Genomic DNA, 14,235 nt, shown 5'->3' on the forward strand with positions numbered 1-14,235 from the left:
TTTTGTAAGTTAATTGGTTACTATGGAACAACTAACTGAGAATCTGTAACCACGTCTGATTGTCTTGGGTCTTCTAAACATTTCCTTTGTTTTCATCAGTATAAAAAAATGTGACTTTCTCAACCAGTTCACTGTGACTCACTATGATCTGACTATGATCATGCCAGCTCTAACCTGTTAAGCTTTGGGACTGAAAGGGACCAGGTCTCATCTATGTTCAACACTGAGCACCACACTGGCACTAGTCAGATGTTACATAATCCCTCCTTTTGGTGCAGAACTCAACTCAGCTTTAACTATGGAGCTGTCACTGGCCCCTCCATAAGAGTAAATACCAATGAGCCTGTTCAGTAGTTAGGTTGGGAGGTCCCAAAAGAAGGACCCTGTCTGAAGTGTAGCTGGTGATGGCTTCTGGGTCAGCACCGGTGATGACCTTGCACGGTGATAATAGGCACCATTCCCATTCCAGTGCTCTCTTGGAAGAAACATAACACTGAGGTCATGACCAATGAAGATTTCATAGCCTTTTCCCAAGAGGTGGGATGTTAGCCTCAATGTCCAGTCCCATTCTAGTCCCATTGAGTTATCACCTTCTGCCTCCTTACATTCACCTGCTGTTCCAGGGCGATGAAATATTCTGACATTTCTCTCCTAAACAGTCGTATAGTGTGGCTGCGTAACACTTGCTGTCTTCTATCCCAAGAATCTCGACATTCCCCACAGTAGGCAAAGTGATTCCTGCATGCAGCGTATCTAAAGTACTTTGGGGGTACATGGGGCTGCATAGTATCATGGTATCAATAACTGAACTCTTACAGTTAAAATGATGTACTGTACAGGAGGAAAAGAACTTACCAACTGCAATTAAGATGTCTGTATATAAGATGTGACATCTTGCTTCCTTGCTGTTAATTTTGATTAAAGATCCACCAATCACAATGAGATCCTTGAGAGTCTCTTCCTTTGGAAGGTCCTTATCGGCAACAAGTTCGGTTAACACAGTCCTGCAGTGGTCAAGTAGCCACTGAGTGATGAGCACTTGGGCTTCATGCTTTAAGGATAGGATCTCTGGGATTACCACTGCTGCATCCTCTTTGAGGGCTGAAGTCAAATCCTGCACCGCCTCCTACATGGAAAACAAGAGCTAATAATAATAATAACAACAATATAATAATGTGTTAATAATTTGCCACTCTCGAGTGACTTCTATTCCCAAATCTGACAATGGCACACTGTGGGATCTTGGGCAAGCTGCTTAGCCTTATTGGGCCTCAATTTCCCCATCTGCAATACTGGGATCACACTATTATTAACCTCATGGAGGGTTCTCAGATTCGATGAACTACTGCTTGTAAAGGTTTCAGAGTAACAGCCGTGTTAGTCTGTATTCGCAAAAAGAAAAGGAGTACTTGTGGCACCTTAGAGACTAACCAATTTATTAGAGCATAAGCTTTCGTGAGCTACAGCTCACTTCCTCAGATGCATATCGTGGAAACTGCAGCAGGCTTTATATATACACAGAGAATATGAAACAATACCTATTCCCACCCCACTGTCCTGCTGGTAATAGCTTATCTAAAGTGATCATCAGGTGGGCCATTTCCAGCACAAATCCAGGTTTTCTCACCCTCCACCCCCCCACACAAATTCACTCTCCTGCTGGTGATAGCCCATCCAAAGTGACAACTCTTTACACAATGTGCATGACAATCAAGTTGGGCTATTTCCTGCACAAATGTTTGTGCAGGAAATAGCCCAACTTGATTGTCATGCAGGAGAGTGAATTTGTGTGGGGGGGTGGAGGGTGAGAAAACCTGGATTTGTGCTGGAAATGGCCCACCTGATGATCACTTTAGATAAGCTATTACCAGCAGGACAGTGGGGTGGGAATAGGTATTGTTTCATATTCTCTGTGTATATATAAAGCCTGCTGCAGTTTCCACGGTATGCATCCGAGAAAGTGAGCTGTAGCTCACGAAAGCTCATGCTCCAATAAATTGGTTAGTCTCTAAGGTGCCACAAGTCCTCCTTTTCTTCTTACTGCTTGTAAAGTGCTTTGAGATCTTCAGATGTGAGGTGCAAGAGAAGGACAAAATGTTATTTCTGAGAAAGGAATAAGCTACATAATCAGAGTCCTAATTTTGCAGTCAAGAGATAGAAGGAATAGAAGTTCTTACTAGTGACCTGCTGAGCTGCTGCCTAAATGGAGCCATCAGTAGTGTGGACTGTGGGTATGTCTACACCGCAACTGAGTATCTCCCCCATTACTAGCATATGTCTATCTAGCACTAGACAGGTCCAAGCTAGCACACTAGAAATAACAGTGTGGATGTTCCAGCTTGGAGTCTCAAGCCTCGGGGTGAAGGGGTAAGTCTGCAGTGTAGACATACCCTTCGTGTCTGACATTCTGCTGTGTCCAGGCGGCCTGATAGGGTATGTGCATGTGAAAGAACCAGCTAAAATACCTCACCACGGTGTTCACTGCCATTCAATGGGTCAGCGCATTGATCCAATGGCAGTCAAGCCCACCAGCTTTAAAGGTCTTCTTCACCTTGCTCACACTTTGGGTAGACAAGGAGAGCGGAGGAAATACAGCATAACTGTGCGAGTCAGATGGGTGTCTGATGACCCCCGGATTCATTAGAATTCCAGTCCTGGTAGATTCTCTCTCTGGGTGTCTCCCAAATCTCAGTATGAGTCCAACCAGACACCCCCCACCACCATGGCTAGGAGAGATATAGTAGAGGACAAAGGGAATGAGAAGCAAGGAGCTTATTCCTCTGGTAGGCTGGAATAGATTGTTCCTCCACCATGCTGTCCATTAGAAAAACACTGTTTGAAAAGTTTTAATTAGATTGAACAAGACCATTACAGGTCACTTTTATGCTCCCTTAAAATTTTTTTCCAAAGCCAAAATGGTATTTAATTAAAGCTTTTTAAATTAGTTTATAAACCAAAGAAACAAATGCCTTCCATTTCAATCAACCATTCAATATGTAATCTGACTTGCAAAATTAAAGCCTATTGCTTATTGTGATGTGCCTGCTATCTTGAAAAGGAAGCAAGCAAGCAATCATGGGACTATCATTAGACAACCAGTGGGGGCCTTTTATGTGGAATATTTTGCATTTAAAGGCCAATTAATAACAACATTTTCTATATCAATTCTGGTTAACATTCATAAAGAGTTTTTTTGAAATCACCTTCATAACGGTCTCCTTTGGTAGGGTCTGGGAGGGAGTATTTCTCCTATCACCTCTACGCTGTCCTTAACACATTCATGGAATCTGTCTGTAAACGTAACCTAGCTCTGTTAGTCCCAGAACAGAGAATGTCCAGAGTGCTACGTAACGGTACTGGTCCATCCATTGAGCGGTGGGAATGTTGCAAGGTGATTCATGCAAGGGACTTGGGAGCTAGGACATTTGGGTTCAAGTTTGGGCCATCACTCACTATCTAATATTGTTATCAAGTCATTTATTTGTTCTGTGCCTCAGTTTATCCCTTTTGGTATACCAGTAATATCTGTCTACCCCACAAGGTTGTTCTGAGGCTTACTAATGTTTTGTCTACACTGAAATAAAAAAACCTATGCCTCCGAGTCTCACACCTCAGGTCAGCTGACTTGGGCTTGTGGGGCTCCGGCTACAGGGCTATCCAATTGCAGTGCAGATGCTCTGGCTGGAGCCTGGGCTCTGAGACCTTCCTCCCTTGCAGGGTCTCAGAACCTGGGCTCCAGCCCAAGTCCAAACATCTACAATTTTATAGCCCTGCAGCTGAAGCCCCGTGAGCCTAAGTCAGCTGATCCGGGCCAGCCATGACAGTGCCGCGGGTCTTTTAACTCAGTGTAGACGTGCCTTTAATGTTTGCTAAGGGCTCTAAGAATGCAAAGTATTGCTGCCTCTTCTTCTGCCTCAGGAACTGACTGCGATCAGAGTCTGAGGCAGACAGCAAACTCAGCTGCTGCTGACCTAGCTCCCTCTCCAAGATCCTCTTCTGCAGAACCTTGACTGATTACAAACTAACAGCAACACAGCATGTCTTCCCAAGACTGACCATTTGCTCGCACGCTAATAAAAAGAATTCGGAAGACCATGTGTAAGCACCATCATGTGATGCCTGCCCTGACGGTATTATTCCAGCCACAAGTGGAGCTAATGCACTCTCCAGCTTTAACTAGATTCCTGGTCTCCATGGCAATTGTACTTACAAGCACTGCTACACAGAATGTGCCTGTCCTTATCTGCGGTGGTTAATGTAGGAAGGCTGGGAATGATGTAGAAAGGGCAGTTCCATTTGGCAAGCTTAGCCACTTGCCCTACATTCTCTAGCACATTTTATTGAATAATTTCTGTGTAGTGTATTCATATCTGGCATAAGGGCTCATACCCAGAGCCTGGGAGAATCTTATACAGTATGGGTGAAATTCATTCCCGGATAGGAGGCTAGCACAAGACCTATACATCAGTTCGATTAATTAATTAAGTGGGGCACAGGTCTTGCGTGGGGCGTCTGCGTAGGGGTGACTTTTACCCTTTGAAATTTTCCTCTGTGCCTATCATTCTGCAAAGCTTTGCAAGCAGATGCAAAATCTGCTTCCACTGGCCTCGGCAGGTAAATAATGCTAGGCAAGCTGTTCTCTATGGCGGCAGGGTTCCCCTCTTATGAAACTGCTTGCGGGCTCAGAGCCTTAAAGTGTGGGCTCCTCAAGTGTGAGGCTTTTCCTCTTATCTGGCACCGAACATACACTCCTAGCTTTAATAATCATAACACTATTTCTTGCCTAAATTGGAGATGAAATCCACTTGTTCCCCTGCCCCTGGTTTCCCTAATGTCCACGCAAGTGTTTTGCAAATTGGGTTTTAAAGGAGTTACAATGGTGCAGTGAAAATACCCATTTGCTGTTTTATACTCTGAACATTTGGGAAATGGCAGGCTTTTAACAAGCAGTTGAGATGACCACCCAATGGGCTATGAAACATCTTGCTGAAATTGAAAGCAGACCTTCCGAAGACCTTGAAGGGGAAAGCAGACAGCACATGGAGAATTGGAACAGATGGAGCTCAAAGCAGTACTGCGAACTAGACAGCAAGTCCAGAGATTTGTTTCTGAAACTTTCTTATCTTAATGGCATCTTTTATTTTTTTTCTCTTTCCTCGGTCTCAAGTCCTTGACAAAATTAGTACACGCTGCATCAGGTCCAAGCTTTTATCCAGCAAAGGATCAGATTAGGCAGCTGGTTTTTATTATTTTCTCCAAGCTTTCTTTTACATGGACAAGCATATTCACTGTAACAAGCAAACAGCAATTCAGATTGCTGGATGCCTATCTCTGTACAGCCACAATTTGTATGGAAAGGGAGCATGATCTAGTGGTTTGAGCATGAGACTGAAAGTCAGGAGTTCTGGCATGGAGTCTCTTCCCTACTCTGCTGCTGACTTACTTAATGACACTTGTGCAAATCACTTAACTTCTCTGGGAGTTGGTTTCCCCATTTGTAAAATGGGGATGATAAATACAGCCCTACCTCATGAAGGGAGTTGTGAGGGTTGATTAATTAACCTCTGCGGAACACCTTGAGCTCCTGGGATTAAATGCTTTATAAATGCAAAGCATCATTACTATTTAATAGGGGTACTGGAGTGGGTCATGATAGAATTTCTAAATACTTAGGCTGGGACATAATCTGGCCCTATCACAGCCATGCAGGAGAGTAAGGGGGAGTAAAACATCTCCCCCGTTGGCCTCCCTAGATAGCCATGCTAGCACTCCCCATATCATGGCTGGGCCATAGGGATGAGGAGATAAAGGTGGGGCTGCCTTGAACTGTCTCTGAGCAGGTAGATGGGGAAAGGCTGAAGATAGTTGGAATGTTAGTTCCTTTGCCTCCATGTGCCAGGCAATGGAACTGGCTGGGCGTGGTGAGGAAGTCAGCTGCACCAGTAAAGCGGTGGTGCAAATGATTTCCCTGTGTGAGAAAAAGAGCATCAGGGAAGGAGCTGAGACTGAGTCACGTTTACTTCCCAGATCTCCTCCTGGGGTGCTGCAGATGTGCACGGCCCCTTGCCCAAAGCATTCAGCAAATGTGCAATCTCACCCTTCACAGCTACAGACCCCTGGGGTTAAAGGGACACAGCTGTAACAAAAATACTAATTACATGACTTTAAAATTTCTCACTAATAACCCCTTAGATTACTAACCCTAAAAGAGTGGTCAGATTCTAACTGACATCATTGTTTAACACCCAATTCTACAGAACTTACTGATGTGCCTAATTCTATGAACTTCTCAGCCTGGAAGGATGCTTCTGAATATAAATCACAAGAAATAAGCTTCATAAAGAGTCAGTAAATATTCATTTGAGGGCTGCAGGTCTGTTTAGTTCCTATTTAGTTCCAAAGCCCTGGCTGGGATGATTTAACTGGGAATTGGTCCTGCTTCGAGCAGGAGGTTGGACTAGATGACCTTCTGGGGTCCCTTCCAACCCTGATATTCTATGATTCTATGATTCTATTTGCATTTCACTGCTGTTGCACAATGAAATTAAGATGACTCAATTTCACATTTGTTTATAAGATTCTAGTCAGTTTCACTTTCTAGTTCTGGCACTCTGAGGGTGGTGCAATTTTTGGGCTGCAAGTTTACAAGGGAATGTGTAATCTATTAAAATATTTTCACTGACTTTTTTTTTTTAAAGAAAACATACCAGTTGGCACTTTGTTCAAAAAAAACACTTACATTTTATTGAAATTTTTGAGTAAGACTGAAAAAGGTATAGTCACAAGCCATCAACAGTACAGTATTTTTAAAATATTCATCCGGAAGAGGGGCCAGTTGTTAGAAATAAGCATCTTTCTTCCAATGGGGAAAAACAAAACAAATCAAAGAGACAGTTCTTGACTTGATCTGAATGCTTTGGATAAAAAGCAGGAGGGTCTGTCTATATGAAAGTCTATGATGTTGGTCCAAGTATCTGTTTACTTGTTTACTCCCATAAGTTTAATGAACAAACCACAGATCATACAGCTTCAAGCACCTCCTCATCTTATTCTATTAGCGTCTCTGCATAAGACACTGATCAGTTTCCATCTTTCCAGGAAGTGGCCCTGATCCTATAATGAATCCCATGTCCTGGGCTTCCTGTAATATCCTTAACCACATCATAACGGTGGAGTTCCCTTGGACAGTTGAAATACTGCTATGAGACCAGGCTGTAATAATTTGCATCTTGAACTCGTATGTTTCTTTGTTAATACTCAGAAAAGAAGTGCAGATATCTCCCAAAACACAATGAATGGATTTTCCGTAAACTGAATCACAGAGGTATATTGCATTTTGTTAGCAATTTGTCTCCAATAGCTGGCACTTGCCCAACGTATGGGCATGGTGTCTTGCCTGAGCATATTCCCTTCAAGGAAAATTTGCATCAATGGTGTTATAGCTGGACCAAGCAAGGAAGGAGACCGACATAGACACAAAGAGAGCTAAGAGAAACACAACTGCCTACTGTCCTCCTTTGTTGTTCTGACTTCAAAACACAGTTGCCAACTTTCACGCAGTAAATAAGCACCCCAACTTTCACAATAAGCCAAAAATCAAGCTAATCCCATTTCAAAACAAGGCCAAAACAAGCCAATCCCTAAAATCCCCAACACTCAATGTGACTAGACCCCCCTGGCTTGCAGTCAAGGACTGTGGTGGGCCTGCTGTGCACCCCTGACTCTCTCCCCCTGCTTGCCCCTACTTGCCCCCCCTTGCCCCTGCTTGGTGGTGCCAATTAAAAAAAGAAGAAGCAACAAGCAACAAACTACTAGCCAACAAGCAACTCACAAGCCAATTAAGCCAAAAACAAGCCCAATTTCTGTGTTTTTGCTGCGGGTTTGGCATGTCTGCTGCAAACCTGAAACCAACACAAAAATGAGGCTGTACACTTCGGGGGAGAAGGGAGGTTCTCAAACATTTAAAGGGACAGGACATCAGAAATGGGAGCTAAGGTTTGGAAAGTCATATCTGACCAAAACAGCTGAATTATTAGTATAGATGACGAGGGGTGGCACAAGGTCATGTAAATCCAGCATCAGAACAGAACAGGACTGAAGAAAGGAGACGTAAGAGGTGCAGAGGCCTTGTTCTCACACCCTCGGCATAGGGGTGAATTCACCCCACCAAAAGAAATTACTGAAGCAAATGCCATGGTAATTATTGCTCCAGTTCTTCAGAATTAAAAAAACAAACAAACAAAAATCCCCCTTCAAACGTTATGCAGAGCTGATAGGGTTGATATCAACCCGTGTGGAACTACCCAGCCATAGATTTACAGGGATCTCCTCAAACTGGACATTCTCCCCGCAGGGACCTTACCCTTTGTCGTCATCTTTATAACATCATTCCTGGAGTCACCATCTCCTCCAAGCAATAGCTCCCTGGACCACAGCACAGTATCTGAAAATCAGTGTGCCAATAGATGCCATACAGCTATTTGTACCACTAATGGGTAACATGCTGACAGGGACACTCTACACCAAGATGGTGGCCTTTTTGTTCTATATTTTGGAAGGTGATTGATTGGGTGAAATACCTTGCCTAAACATCAGTGTTTGGACACAAATGCCATTTGTACTCAAAATGAGACATTGCAGTCTGCTCGTAAGTGTTAAGAATGTTTGGTATGTTAGTTCTTGACTCTGTGAAAACACAAACATCTCTGAGCATATGAAATGTGGCAGAAGGAGGGTCACTAGATCAGCTTAGGCCAGCGTCTTGTTTTAATAACACAGGGGCTATTGGCTAAAAAGGGATTTTAAGATTGTCAGGAGAAATCACATCTCTGCAATGTAAACCGTCTAGGCTTGGCTGCTTCTGGTTACAACTTGTTTGCAAAGTCAAAGGATATTAAACCTGCTTCTAATGAATGTGCATGCAATGTTCCCGATGTTCATTCGCTTGGGAAAGGTTTTCGCATGGATTGATAACTGCTGTCCAAGCCAAAATAAACATGAACACTGTGGATCATTTTCAGGGGGCTTTATATCATGTAGTTCATCTCCTGACAGAGAATTTTTTCACTTTTTACAAGATTTTGCTCTGAAGTCAGACAGGTGGTTCTGCTGCACAATACCCATGACTAGGGTGTTGGTTACTTATTTGCCGAAAGGCGGCATGATTACAAAAAGGAGAATTGTTAAAGATTAGAAGTGGACAACAGAGAAATCACAAAAGAGTTGGGACATCTGGGTTCTATTTCCAGCTCTCCCATTGACTTGCTGCGCCACTTAGGTGAATTAGTCAACATCTGTACAGTGCTTCAGACATTGCAGGTGGAGTTTCAAAAGCATTTATCATTGATCAAACACCACTCCCACTGAAGTCAACTCCCATTAACCTCAGTGGGAGCAGAGTTAGGCCGAGGCTGAGGGCTTTTTTGAAAATGCCATTCCTAAGGCACGATACAAATGCTAGATACTACTAAATATAGTGGGGAGGGGCAAGCGTATTTACTTTCTTTTCATTTCACCTCTCACGCATATGTTTCCTGCTGAATTTTGAATACTCCAACCCCCAAGTTGGAATGTCTTTGATGGAGACATTCATATAACTTACACAGCTACTGGAGGTGAGCAAATTCACAAATGCACCCCTGAATCTGAAATTGCCAAATTCCATCCGAATAGCCAAACGTTGGCTCAGCTCTAGGTATGACTTGGGGCAAGTCACTTAGCCTCTCTGTGCTTCGTTTTAGAGATTCAGAAAAAATATGTTAATACTAATACTTGCCTAATTATTATTATTATTAGAATTGCAGGATTACCTAGGGACCCCAATCATAAACCAGGACTCTATCATGCTAAGCGTGGTGCAAAAAGACAGTCACTATCTGCAAGAGTTTACAGTCTAAGCAAGTTTCAGAGTAGCAGCCGTGTTAGTCTGTATTCGCAAAAAGAAGAGGAGGACTTGTGGCACCTTAGAGACCAACCAATGTATTTGAGCATAAGCTTTCGTGAGCTACAGCTCACTTCATCGGGATGACCCTCACCAGGGTGTTGTGAAGCATTCTATAGAAAACATTGATGGAGTCAAACCAACACCCCAGATCCAAATTTTTCTGGGAGGGAATTCATTAAGGATCCCATTTAAAGCCTACTGAAATCAAAGGAAAGACTCCCATGGACCACACCCTCAATACTTCACTACCAATACCTTGCTCATTTCTAGTCAGACCCACCAGAGGGGTTTATATGAACTGAGTATTTATCTGTGTGGGGGAAGGATCTTGGTCCATTCCCTAGCGAACAGGTGTCCATATCATAGCTGGCTCCCTTCAGGGCCAAGAATTGAACAGGCCATGGAGCCTGAGCTATCTTTGCACCACTAGAGATGGTTTTTCACGACTGAAGGCTCAGGGACACTGGTTAGGCAATATGCAGGGGGCTTACATGGATGCTGTCTAGGCCAATGCTGACCTGTGGCTAAATCAAGGATTTTAGTATCTAGCACACTCAGTCTGGCACTATTCAGCTAAGCACAAAACTTGACATAAAGCCTGCGCTTTGTCTGACGGCATACATGGCAGGACATGGCTAGAAGTTCTGCCAGTTTTTCACCGGCAGAGAGAGTTGCTGTGTCATCAGTGAGAGATGCTCTATGGATGTTCGATCACATCTCTGAGTTTCCTCTCTGGTATTTCATTCTGCAACCTACAGGAAGGACTTCGTGGGACAGTTGTGTGAGAACTACACCAGACTCAGCATGAAGGAAGCAGCACAGGGCTCATGCTTGGCACAACCGAATGCCCGCACTGGGCAAAGCTCACCTTGTGCAGAGGGTCAGCACAATGTCTGTGAGAACCACTCCACTCCTTAAACTGAATGAACCTTACGTGGGGTCTGAACCTGGCACGATTACGCTGGTGTGTGGAATTGGTAGAAAAAAAGGCTTCTCAAGGCCCTATCATATACAAATAATCGCTTTCCATTCCCAAAACCCAGGATGTGCCCTGTACCATGCTAACCACTTCTTTTGGCTGGATGTCTAAAGGAGTGATCTCCCAACATCCTGACAGGGTTTGAGACTCAGATCAGAGTGCAGAGCATTGCTCAGGTATAATAACGTTCTTGATAAAGTGCTTCCCTGGCTGTGAGAGTCTGTGCACTGGAAAAGCAGTCACAGCATTCCACCAGCCAATAAAAACATGATAAAATGCTGGAGGAAAATGAGGCAACTCCTCCATTGCAGAGAGTGAGGGAGAAGGGCTCTGTGGATGCCAAAATAATTGGATAAATAGACAGAGAAAAATATTCCTGGTGGAGGCAGGAAAACACATTTAGACCTTATAGTTCTAAGCACATAATTCAGGAAGGAGTTGCTCTCATGAAACAGTTTCTGTTCTGTTCCTCTGGTACAAACCCAGAGTTAAGCCACTCAGGCCAATGGAATTACTCTGGATTTGCAGAGGAGTAAATGAGTGCGGAATTTGGCTCAATAGATGTAAATTGACATAGCTCCAATGAATTCAATGGAGTTGTGCCAGTTTATAACAGCCAAGGACCTGGCCCAGTACCTCCAATATTGCTAAGTTCAGTGGTGCTCTGAGATCTACTGATGGAAAGTGCTATATAGTAGCCGGGTGTTATTATTGTTATTATTAAGACTGGCCCTGCAAGAGGCAGATGATGCAGGCAAAAGTCTAGGGTGACCAGAGAGCAAATGTGAAAAATAGGGACAGGGGGTTGGGGGGTAATAGGATCCTATATAAGAAAAAGACCCCAAAATCAGGACTGTCCCTATGAAATCGGGACATCTGGTCACCATACAAATGTCTGACATGCCACTTAACTTGAGGATAATGAATGAAGCCCTGCAATTTCTAAAGCGTGACCTACCACAAATCATAAGTGGATGTGCTGTGTAGATGCAGCAGTGTTGGACATATTATGGTTTGGCATCAAGTGCTGCTATCCTCTTTTTCCACTGGAACAGACAATGTAGCAACAAATGTAAGAGGAGCTTTTTTGTAGCCTTGCATATGATTGCATGGTAGTGACGCAAATGAGGATGTGACTACGGGTTCTCCTTCCTCTCCTCTAGACACAGGCAATTGAGTTCTTAATGGAGGGGGAGGGATAGACATGCACACAGGAAGAGCAGGATACCACTTTGAGCCATGGCTTTGATCTTGCATCACAGGCTGCCTGAGAGTGGCATGTTTCTGCTTCGGAGCCAAGGCAGTGAATGGTTGGGGCAACAAATCTACAGAAGTACCGTGGGCCACATCGAATCAGGCCTTTTGCATGCAGCAGAGCCCATGTATTTTACCATTTACAATACATTTTTAGATCTTAAAATAATATTTCAGCTTCTTGGCTGTGCTAACTGAAGCCCACACATACACAGTATGGCAGCGCTCTGGCCCCCTATATATGCTGGGCAACATATAGAGGTGAATGAGCCTGCTATGATTTTTGCGCTAATGTATCTGCTTCTCTGTTCAAGCCCCATTGCTAACAACCCATCCAGGACATTGAGTAATACAGTGATTCTCACCTTGGAGTATGTGCACCCCTGGGGGTACGCAGAGGTCTTCCAGGGGGTACAGCCACTCATTTAGATATTGGCCCAGTGTTACAACAGACTACATAAAAAGACCAGCAAAGTCAGTACAAACTAAAATTTCATACAGACAATGACTTGTTTATATGGCTCTGTAGACTGTGCACTAAAATGTAAGTACAATTTTTATATTCCAATTGATTTATTTTCTAATATGGTAAAAATTAGAAAGTAAGAAATTTTTCAGTAACAGCGTGGCTGTGAAACTTTTGTATTTTTATGTCTGATTTTGTAAGCAAGTAGTTTGTAAGTGAGATGAAACTTAGGGGTAGCAAGACAAATCAGACTCCTGAAAGGGGTACAGTAGTCTGGAAAGATTGAGAGCCACTGGTGTAATATATACATGGATTTAGGCCCAGGCATCAATGTATAAGGGCCCAACCTTCACCCCACTTGAATTCGATGGCAGATTTCCCATTGATTTCAGTGGGGGCATGGTCAGACGCATGGAGCCTGAGATAGTTCTTGTAAATATTTTATATTTACTGGGCAACACGTGACATGAATCCAACACAGCAACATACCTTCTGCTGGTTCAGGGCAAGGTAAATGAATCCCCTTCCACTCAGGGCCTGTACATTTCTAGGGTCCTCCTTCAGGATGGCATTAAAATCAAAAATCGCAGTTTTCTTCTGGCCAAGGTGTCCATAACATCGGGCCCTGGTGAGAAGGGACTCTTCAGCGTAGCCACCTGGTCAAGAGAGAAATGTGCAAATCAAACAGAAAGGATGCTACAGCCTTCTAGTATGACATGTCCCAAATTGGCACTGTGGGTGAAATCACACCCCAGGCAGCGTGCTCTGCTCCACAAAAGCCCTATTTAGAGGACTTAGGTGGTACGTGGACCTTTTGCAACTCTTGTGTAGCAGGACATAATGCTCGTCAGCTAGTCAGCTCTGAGGCTGGGGTAGAATAGCAGGAGACTGAGCTGGGGCTCGGTCCCCAGTGTTTGGAAAGCTGGGGGAAAATGTTAAAGCAGAATGGTGATGAAGAAACCTATCCAAAAAATGCAAAATTCACCCCGGTGCACAAGAACGTAAACACCCCTTTCAAGTCCTCAGGATCTAATCTTATTTCCCACTGAACTCAATAGGAATTTTGCTGTTTGATTCAGTGAGACCAGTATTAGCAGAGTGTTTAGTGGTTCAACAGGGCCTTTCATCTGCACTAGAGGAATTAAATGGGACTTAAGGGTGCATAGGGTTGTGCTGGCTCCCCACACGGAGGTGGCTTTCACCCTTAAAGACTAAATCAGTGAGGGGCACTAAAGAGATTATTTTGTACATGAAGCCCAGAAATATTATGGCTCCAATGTTCGGACACACACTGATGCTGCAATCAGTATTTGCATCCTGTATTTCCTTGCACCTTATCATGTTGCTAAGTCTAGTTCTGCCCTCTTTATGCTGAGTGGTGTCTGACTCTGCAGCTAATACCATGGACTCAATAGGATGGTTCCAAGTGAGCAGAGACTGCCCCTTAGACAACTGAGACTTTACTCTTCACTTTCCCAGTGATTGTTGCTCTTTGGAGTTTTTATCAAGTAACTGTCCAAGGTCTCTTGGATGTCTCCTCTGAAAGCATAATTGGTTCTTAACGCCTATTTGAACAGTATAATTTGTTTTGAT

At 43.7% G+C, this 14,235-nt stretch overlaps 1 protein-coding gene across 1 annotated transcript in view; it reads right to left on the reverse strand.

Annotated features, from left to right (window-relative positions):
* Nucleotides 1-14,235, reverse strand: part of TTC34 (tetratricopeptide repeat domain 34) — a 49,029-nt gene that overhangs the window by 17,075 nt on the left and 17,719 nt on the right. Inside the window, exons 5-6 of the mRNA XM_073316853.1 lie at nt 13,132-13,298; nt 856-1,126 (exon numbers count right to left, since the gene is read on the reverse strand). Of these exons, the coding sequence (XP_073172954.1) occupies nt 856-1,126; nt 13,132-13,298 (438 nt within the window). The remainder of the gene's footprint in view (nt 1-855; nt 1,127-13,131; nt 13,299-14,235) is intronic.

The sequence above is a fragment of the Lepidochelys kempii genome, chromosome 18 (genome assembly GCF_965140285.1).
Source record: "Lepidochelys kempii isolate rLepKem1 chromosome 18, rLepKem1.hap1, whole genome shotgun sequence".
NCBI classification, from domain to species: domain Eukaryota; kingdom Metazoa; phylum Chordata; order Testudines; family Cheloniidae; genus Lepidochelys; species Lepidochelys kempii.